General features: G+C 40.3%; 1 protein-coding gene and 1 long non-coding RNA gene across 5 annotated transcripts in view; one reads left to right on the top strand and one right to left on the bottom strand.

Moving 5' to 3' along the window:
• The window catches only part of LOC127061636 (uncharacterized), a 9,468-nt gene extending 8,938 nt beyond the window's left edge, over window positions 1-530 (bottom strand). Inside the window, exon 1 of the long non-coding RNA XR_007780913.1 lies at window positions 1-530. This exon is cut by the window's left edge and continues 39 nt beyond it. This is a non-coding gene — a long non-coding RNA (uncharacterized LOC127061636).
• Window positions 1-10,000, top strand: part of LOC127061634 (ion transport peptide-like) — a 48,474-nt gene that overhangs the window by 34,011 nt on the left and 4,463 nt on the right. For 3 of the 4 annotated variants that reach the window (XM_050988788.1, XM_050988790.1, XM_050988787.1), the window contains 2 exons: window positions 7,146-7,624; window positions 9,571-9,691. In XM_050988788.1, the coding sequence (XP_050844745.1) occupies window positions 7,167-7,624; window positions 9,571-9,691 (579 nt within the window). In that variant the 5' untranslated portion in view covers window positions 7,146-7,166. The remainder of the gene's footprint in view (window positions 1-7,145; window positions 7,625-9,570; window positions 9,692-10,000) is intronic. The other variant, XM_050988789.1, reaches the window with a different exon arrangement.

Below are 10,000 nucleotides of genomic sequence, written 5' to 3'. Positions count from 1 at the left end.
CGTTGGTAGTAAAAAAAGATCGGTTACTCTTTTATTCGTCGATACTTTCTAGAGGCTAATACTTTCTTCTTTCTTTTTTTAATTTTTGTAATCTTCGATAAATACATTCTTCTTTTAATCTTTCGTTCATTCTATCTACATATGGACACGTTTGAATATATCTACGTACATATCTACGTACGTAAAAGAACATATTTAACAGATTTTGCGATGTTAGAAGAGACAAATCGGGAGCAAAGTATGTCGCGCGTTTCGCTGCTTTCGAAGAGATAACGAAACGGAACGGCGGCGAACTGTGGAGAGTGTGGGAACTAGAGGAATGAACCAACAGAGAAAGAGAGAGAGAGAGAGAGAGAGAGAGAGAGAGAGATAGAAAGAAAGAAAGAAAGAAAGAGATAGAAAGAGAAAGAGAAAGAGAGAAGGAACGAGAACGAAGAAAGAACAAAAGCGCCGCGAGAGGTTAGCCGCTCTCTCGTCTTTCTCCTCTTTTAGATTTCTCGATCGTCTTCCTCTCCCCTCAATTTCTTTCACTCAACATATACATATATAAATTTATAATATATATATATATATTATAAATTTATATATGTATATATATATAATATACATACATATGAATACATATATATAAATATATATATATGTATATATAATATATATATATATATACCGATACAAGCACGTGAACGAACGTACAACTTCCCCTCACGTGGCCGGACAGCATCTGTACACGTCAGTGCGCACCTGGGTGGCGATCTCGTGTATTAAATTATCGTCGTGTTGATCTTGGACGCGAGCAGAGGATCGTTAGTTTTGCTCCGGGATCCCGCGATCGAGGACGCCGAGGATCCGTTCCTCTCTCGGCGTTCGTCCGTTCAACTCGTTGCCTCCAGCGTTCGACCTCCTCCTCTTCTTCTTCTTCTTCTTCTTCTTCTTCTTCTTCTTCTTCTTCTTCTTCTTCTTATCCTTCTTCTTCCCTTCTTCATCTTCTTATTTTTATTCTTCCTCTTCTTCTTTATTTCCCTTCTCTCTCTCTTTCTCTCTTTCTATCTCTCTTATTTCTCCGTCTCCCTTCATCCGAACCAATCTTTTCCAGATACCTACATACATACATGCATACATAGGATATATATACACTTAAGTACATATATACGTATATACTTACGATAGTACGAGTATTACTATCCCAACTCCCACTTCTCGAACTCCCTTTTACGTATACACACCTGCCGTAATAATGATTTCGATGACACAAACTTGCGCTTTCACTCGAGATATGTATATACGTACGGTAGTATCTACGTACGTACGCACATGTATGTATACATATATACATGTTGTATGTATATATATACATATATAATATGTGTGTATTTGTGTGATTATGTATATTTAATTTATGTGACGATATTTTGTCGAGAATCGCACCCGGATAATTCCTATTTTTTTTTTATTATTACGAGGAATCGAAAGGAAGGATTTTTTCTAAGAAGAGGTTATGTTCATAGGGAAAGAAAGATGGAGTCGTTGAATAAGGAAAAGGAAAGGAAGAACAAAACACAAAAAAGAAATAGAAAAACAAAATAGAAAAAAACAAAAGAAAAGGAGAGAGAAAACTATAAAAAGATAAAGCAAATGCGTACGTGATTCCCCTTACTCGAGAGAGGAGTCCACAAACGTCAAAGATTGGGCGAGACGGAGAAAGGGAAAGAAAAAGAGAAAGAGAGAAAAAGAGAAAAAGAGAAAGAGAGAGAGCGAGTGGTTGGGAGGTTCCGGGAGCAACACGGGTGGGGCCTACGTTCGAGTAAAGAGAGACAGAGAGACAGAGAGAGAAAAAGAGAGAGAGAGAGAGAGAGAGAGAGAGAAGGTCCCAGGGTAGGGCCCAGGGTGCCTCATTGCCGGTTGATTTACGACCTTCCTCTTTTTTTCGGTGCCTCTTTCTTTCTTTCCTTCTTTCTTACTTTCTTTCTTTCTTTCTTTCTTACTACTTTTCTCTCTCTCTCTCTCTCTTCAGTTCTTTCCCCAACCCCCACCCCTTTCTTTTTTCCTCTCTTATTTATTTCATTCTCAGCCTCCTTTCTTTTCCCGTTCCTCTTCCTCGACGCGTAAGCGTTATACATATAACGTGTGTAGAGCACGTATCGCATCACGTCCCATGGCATATGTTATATGGTACTTGGTATACCGATGGCTTCGACGGCGGCGGCGACGATGGCGGCGGTGGCGGCGGCGGCCGATCGCCTAATTAGAGGACCCCTCCTTCCTTTCTCTTCCTTCTCTCTCTCTCTCTCTCTCTCTCTCTCTCTCTGTGTATCTATCTCTTTCTCTCTCTGTATCTCTATCTCTCTCTTCACCGTTTCTCCTTGGCACGCACACGCACGTAAAAACAAGAGTCCTATTCCGAAGCTGTGCTGCGCTGTTCCCTCCCGAGAGTCCGACGAGGCCACCATCGCTTCGTACGATGGATGTATACGTACTTATATATATGTGTATATATATATATATATATATGGATTGTATATGTATGATAAATGTAATGTATATGTGTGTATGTGTGCACGGACGCCAATGCAAGCCTCTCTCGCAGAGAGTGCCTCCCATTGGCGACGACCTCGGCCGCACCTGCGATCGAGATCATCGACTTTTTTCATTCGCCGAAATCTTTCATTGTCTCTCTCTCTCTCTCTCTCTCTCTCTCTCTCTCTCTCTCTCTCTCTCTCTCTTTCCGTCTTGAGAATCTTTCTTAAAATTCGAGCTCAAAATCGCTATACCGATCCTCCGCCTCCCCATCTCACGAGCACCCTCTTCTCTTTTGTAATTATTTAACACGGCTTATTACCGCGACCACTTGATTCTTTACGAAGAATATATATAAAAAAAAGGGTATGGGTGTGGGTATGGGTACCTTAGGGATTAGAGTGGGCCGATGACATTACGTCTCGTTCTTGTCTTTCGTCTTTCTTCGTTTTCGAATTTCTTTCCTTCCTTCCTTTTTCTCTTTCTCTTTCTTCTTATTTATCTTCCTCTTGATCTCTTCCTTTTTATATCAATTTTATCACGAGCAATCTCCAAGAAAAACGTAGGTCTCCTTACGTATTTAAAAACAGACAAATATATATATACATATATATATATATATACAAAAATAATTTTCCGATCAAAAAAAAGAAAAAGAAAATTAAATAAATAAAAAAAAAAACAAACAAACGAAGTAAAAAGGAGAAAAGAAACAAGAAAAAAAGAACGAACGAATGGAAAAAAGGAAAGTAAGGATAAAAGGAAAGGAAAGGAAAGGAAAGAGAAAGAAAAAACAAAAACCGTAGAAACTTCGGGGTAAAAAGAAGAAGTCGACGCCAATGGGGACGGTTGTTCGTAATAAGCCGACGAAGGCGATTGTGTATGTGTGTGTGAGAACTCACGATAGACCTCTCTCTCTCTCTCTCTCTCTCTCTCTCTCTCTCTCTCTGTCTCTCTCTCTCTCTCTCTTTCTCTCTCTTTCTCACGAGCGAGCGAGCGAGCGCGCGGGCCTCGTATGATCTTGGCGCTCCGAGGCCCTCCGGCAAGGAGCTTGTCCAGCAACTCCTTCTCACGATTGAGTCATCCGACACGGGAAAAGGACCACCTGGTGAGTGGTGGAGCCGACGCATCTAACGATACGCCGCATCGGTCTCGTGGCTTCATCCACCACTACCATCCTTCCTTTCTCTCTCTCTTTCTCTCTCTCTTTCTCTCTCTGTCCCCCTTATACCACCTTACCCCACCCTAACCCCGTGCCAAGTTTCTCCACGTTTTATCTTCTCCCGCCGTGTTGCTTTTCTTCAAACGATATATCCCGACCGCGATAAAAAGGACTCGTCGCCTTTTCGAAAAAGGCCCGCACGTTTCATTCCTCCTTCTTTTTCTTCTTCTTCTTCTTCTTCTCTTCTTCTTCTCTTCTTCTTCCTTCTCATCCTTCTCTTCTATACTACATCTTTCTATAGTTACCACAAGTAGACACAAAGAGGATTAACGGAAAGAGATATAAATCCAATAAGAAAAGAGAGAAAGGAACGAACCAAGCGAACTAACTCACCCATAGAATTCGATGATGGGACAGTTAAACGGTTACCTACATACGTGAGGAAATTCCATTTTGTCTGTTCTCTATTCGTCTGTTTATCTATTTATTTATTTGTTTATCTATCTATCTTTCTCTGTTTTTCCTTTCGTTCGAAAAAAAGATAAAAGGAAAAGCGAAGGAAAATGATCGTAAAAAGAGTCACCGCGTAATCGACACAGCGGATTATTAACATATACCTACTAGCCACTTAGAAATATAATCGTAAAACGTTAAGTAACTCTTGTCCGCAGCCATCAGCTTCGGATACAATCGCAACCACGATTGCATTCCTCTTTGAAATTCCGACTAAAACTTACACGACAGCGTACACGACAAACAGAGCGTGCCGTTCAAAATCTAAATTCTATTTTAGCAATTTTCAATAGGTTTCAAAAAATGATTAATAAAACTTTCCAAAATCCAACTCTACCTTCGATAAAGAAAGTTTAGATAAATAGATAAATACATACCTACCTCCCCTCCACACACAATCACACACACACACATACACACACATACCTACATACATACATACTAGCTAGACAGATAGATAAATAGAGAAGGAAAATAATCGAGGGAGGTCGATCTCGAATAAAAATAAGAATAAGAATAAGAAGGAAAAGGAAAGAGAAGAAGAAGGCACGTGATATAGGGGCGGGGAGGAGAGGAATGGAGAGGGATGAGGAGAGGAGAAGAGAGTACAGAAGAGTACAGAAGAGAAGAGAAGAGAAGAGAAGAGAAGAGAAGAGGGAATATGGAAGGGAACTCCTTCCATACGACCTCGAATGTTCTCGCGCGAACGATCCGCGCCGTGGCTGGCCGCGAAAGCGTGTGGCTTTTTGCCAAAGGGTATTTGCAGATTGCACACCTGTGCGTGGCTGCACCGAGGAAAGACCTCACCTGTCGAGCAACCGGTCTCCATTGACTTTTTCTTCGTTCGTGTACCCCTCGTCACACCCCCCACCCCACCCGCCCTCTACCCCTTCCATATCTCCTACTCCCTCCCCACCATCCTGCCCTCTATCCCCCCACACACTCCCTCGCTGTACCTCTCCCCGACCTGAGACTCGACTCGACTCGTGTTGAGTCGAGTCGAGTCGAGTCGAGTCGAGTCGACTCGACTCGATTCGCGGCCTTTCTATATCTCTTTCTTTCTCTTTCTTTCTTTTTTCCTTTTTTTTCTTTCTCTCTTGCTCTTTCTTTCTTTCGAAGCAGAGATACGCGAAACGGATAAGAGAGCACCTATGCTTTGCGAGTTTGTACGTTCTTTCTATCCCTTTTTTTCTCTTTCTCTTTCTCTTTATTCTTCTCTACCTCTCTCCTGAATCGTGGATTGTGCGTCTTCTCTTGTGGACCGTGTGTCACCACTCGCGAGATCGCACTCTTCTAAATATAGAGCCGATTTTTCGCGGAAAAGAAACGGCCTGGGGATGTACATACGTAAGTAAGTACTACGTTCGTAGGTACATACGTATGTGAGTATGTATGTATATGTACTTGGATAGAGTACACGTTCAGCCGATTTTGTCGATGGGGATCCGGTTTGCGATCGTCGCAGGACTGAAAGACTTTCCAAGGGATATCGTTCCCACTGAGACAGAGAAAGAAAGAAAGAGAGAGAGAGAGAGAGAAAGAGAGAGAGAGAAAGAGAGAGAGAGATAGGGGGGGAATATACTCGAGAAAGCCTGAGAAAAGTAGATTCCTCTTCGACTCTTCTTTGGAGCTTGCGCGACCTCGAAACTTGCTTTCCGGAATTGACTGAAAAAAGCAAGAAAAAAAAAGAAAAAGGAAGAAAGAGACAGAGAAAGAAACAAGACGAGAAAAAGTGTATCCATGAAACTTAGAAAAGAACCCATGATGACAAATTCGAGATATCGATCTCGAACAGACATTTACGATCTTTCTTAAGGATAATCTCGAAAAGAGTCGACGGTTTCCTCGAAGAGAGAAAGAGAGAGAAAGAGAGAAAGGCTCCTTTATCTCTCTCTCTCTCTCTCTCTCTCTCTCTCTCTCTCTCTCTCTCTCTCTCTCTCCCTCTCTTTCTCTGGAAGCTTTGGAAATCCGTACGAAAGCATTTAACGATCCGGACTCGGAGGACTTTCCGAGGGCAAATTATCGGGCCGAAAGCAATTACCCGGTGGGGCCTCGATATATAGAGGAGGAGAGCGGTTCGAGAGTTCCAAGAATCGGCCAGGGCTAAAAATAAGATCCCACCCGGGAGCGATGATTATGTTCCGAAAAAAGAGAACCGGGCGAAACGTTCTCTCTCTCTCTCTCTCTCTCTCTCTCTCTATCTCTCTATCTCTCTATCTCTCTCTCTGGCCAGGCGCACACGCGGTAAAGGTGAACGCGACGGTGGTAGTGGTGAGGAGAAGGAGGAAGAGAGAAGTAAGAGGATGATGATGAGAAGGAGTATGAGTATGAGTATGAGTATGAGGATGAGGATGAGGATGAGGATGAGGATGAGGATGAGGATGAGGATGAGGATGAGGAGGATGAGGATGAGGAGGAGGAGCACGCCGCGTAGATCGCGCGCAGGGGCCTCGGTTAATGAAGTTGTCGGTTGACGACGTTTACAGGTGGGGCCTGCCTGCGTGTGGTCCATTCACAGCGGCTGCCGCAGGACTGGTTAAGAGTTGCTTTACATCTTCACCCGTGAGACTCGCCGCGAAAGGAGGGGAGGTTGTTGGTATACCTGAGAGTCCTCTTCCTCCTCCTCATCCTCTTCTTCTTCTTCTTCTTCTTCTTCTTCTTCTTCTCCTCCTACTTCTTCTTCTTCTTATACTTCCCTTCTCGCCGCTTAAAAAACGTTTCTAGACGATCGTGTTCCGACTTTGAGACAGTATCTGGCATAAACCACCATTTTTTCCCTTTTCTTTCGATCTTTCCTTCTTTCCTCCTTCTTTTTTCTTTTCTCTCTCTTTCTTTTTTTTTTTTTCAATCCCTCTGCCCTTTTTTATCTCACCCCATATTTTCTTCTCTTTACTTTCTTCATCAAACTCCACTCTAACAAATATTTCACGTATACTTTATTTTCTGTTTGCAGACAACAACAACAACAACAACAATGATGATGATGATGCGTCGCGAACAAAAAGGTCAAGCATCCTTGAGAAAGCAAATGTCGTCCTTCTCGACGTCGCCATTGGGCAACCATTCGGCATATAACAGGACGACGAGGTACGAGCTTGGTCTCTCGAATTCATCGTCATCCTCTTCCTACCCCTCGTCGTCGTCGTCGTTATCGTCGTCGTCGTCGTCGTCGTCGTCGTCGTCGTCGTCCTCGTCGACGAGCTGCCCAAGTCTCTTGACTGTCTTAGCATGGACGGCTACGTTATTACTTGTCTCGTCTTGTCTTGGTATTGCCGACGCTGGTGTCCTCATGAGTCATCCCTTAGGTAAACGGTCTTACCTTGATATCTCTTGCAAGGGCGTTTACGATAAGAGCATCTTCGCTCGTTTGGATCGTATCTGCGAGGACTGCTATAATCTTTTCCGCGAGCCACAGCTTCATGTACTTTGCAGGTAATCTATCAATAATTATATATATGTATGTATGTATATATGTATGTTACATTTATTGGATATGTTTATCCTATATATAAGATATTCATATCTCTGAGAGCGGACATGTTTCTTTTTTTCTTTTCTTTTCTTTTCTTTTCTTTCATTTCATCCTTTTGATCACAGTTTTAATAGACTTTTTTTTCATTCACGATATCGTAATATCGACGAATATATATATATATATATATATATATATATATATATATCTCTTATTTATATATTTATAGATATAATTCATATATCCGAGTCTTTGTTATATATTCAAATTATATTGAAAATTCGAGGCGATAATAAAAGGTTGCTTGGTTAACAAACGATAGAAATAAATATAAATTAATTAGTTTTAATACAACATTTCATCAATATGTACAACATTTCATTCTCGGCGTCGTCGAAAGTAATGGAGAAAACGGTAAAAAAAGGATGAGTAAAGATTTTTTCCGAAAAAAAAAGAAAAGAAAAAACGAAAAGCAAAAGAAAAAAGAAGCGAGGAAAAACGAAGCAAAGAAAAAAAAGAAAGAAAAGAAAAAAGGGAAAAGATCTTCTCCGTAGGATCGTTCGGGGTTAAAACCGTCGTAAATCGTAATTCGTGATCTTGTTTCTCTCATTCCGCGTTGGCAGCTCGAAACGTAGCCGTGTGCGCTCGTGGCACGCGTATCGAAACGGAATGAGATTTCTCTTCTATTTATAGCTCACGGCAAGAACGAATGCTAACGCACGGCCGTTATTACCTGCCGTTTTCTGCCGAAGCGCGTTAAGGAGGAATGGATTAACGACCGAACCGAAAATAGAATCGTCGATTGCGAAGGAAAAGCCGGATATTCTGTATAGTTTGAGCGTATAAGATCAAACGGGAAATAGTTTCGACATATGTGTATTTTCCGATATTTCGAAATCGTAAATCGATATCGAAATCGATGATTTTTATTTTAATAAATTCGAAGGAGTAACAAAAAAGAAAAAAGAAAAAAAAAAAGATGATAGAAGATGACAGAACGATCTATGATTTTCATTAACGATTTCGTAATTTCCTATTGTAAACTTTTTAAAAAATATATTCATCGATTTGAAATAATAATATTTGAAAAATATTATACAAGAGATTTGTGAAATTCCAAGTACAAGTAAGGTAAGTACAATAGCATGTTCGAATAGTGATCGGTAAAGAAAGGAACGGATTTCAACGATGTTCGAGGGAGTAGACACTTTTAAGAATAGGTATTCACAACATTTGGTGAAATGTATAGAAAAGAGATTTTTGAGAAATTCGATCTAACAAAAAGGATGGAATATGTATGTTCTCCATGGATGAGATCGGTAAAGAAAGGAACCGATTTCATCGATGTTCTGACATATGGGCTCTTTTAGAAATAGGTACTTACAAATAAGAAATGTTTAGAAAAGAGATTTGAAAAGTTCGATCTAACAAAAAGGATGATTTATATTCGACGTGCTCTAGTTTGCTTACACGAACAATTCTCATCGATCATCCGAATACTAAACTATTTTTGGATCATTCCAAAATCTAATCGAAACGATCTTAACACGAACAAATTGATTTTTGCCAATTTGAGTAAAAAAAAAAAAGCAAAAAAAGATTCATGGGCCCTGAGCACTTTTAAAAAAATATTTGTGATTTTTCAAAAAAAAAAAAAAAAGATCTTAGCAAACAACTTGATCCTTCTCAAGTAAAAAAAAAAGATTACGCTTGAAACACGATCGATTTTCTATTCATTATCAATTTCATCTGATCCCTAGACTCTTTCAGGACAACTTTCCCAATACGATTTTAGCAACCCAACACACATTTAAACCCATTGGATCGGATCGAATCGGATCGGACGGAACGATCAAGATTTTGAAGAATTTAACGTATTCCTCATCGAATGTTCTCTTCTTTTCAGAAAAAATTGCTTCACCACCGACTACTTCAAGGGATGCTTGGACGTATTATTATTAACGGACGAGATGGAGAAGATCCAAATGTGGATCAAGCAACTCCATGGGGCCGATCCCGGGGTTTAGGTAGCTTCTTTTTTTACGTTTATGATTTCATTATTTTTTTCTTCTATTATTTCATTTTCGCACTTATCTTTTTTCGTGCTTCTAATCTAATTAATTAACAAGTCCCTAATTTTTTAAGTGCCTTTATTCCTATTCGTTCCAACGATTCACCTAATCATCCTATTCGTCTATCGATTATGCTCAAAAAAAAAAAAAAAAAATTGAAATCATTTTTTCTCTACAAGTCCACGATCCCTTCGCAAACAAATTTTTTACATTCGCATCAAAAAAAAAAAAAGAACAAAAAATTGATTATGATATTTCTATTAT

Source organism: Vespula vulgaris, chromosome 2 (genome assembly GCF_905475345.1).
Source record: "Vespula vulgaris chromosome 2, iyVesVulg1.1, whole genome shotgun sequence".
Taxonomy (NCBI): domain Eukaryota; kingdom Metazoa; phylum Arthropoda; class Insecta; order Hymenoptera; family Vespidae; genus Vespula; species Vespula vulgaris.
The sequence above is the reverse complement of the archived record's forward strand: the minus strand, read 5'-3'. Positions and strand labels throughout refer to the sequence as shown.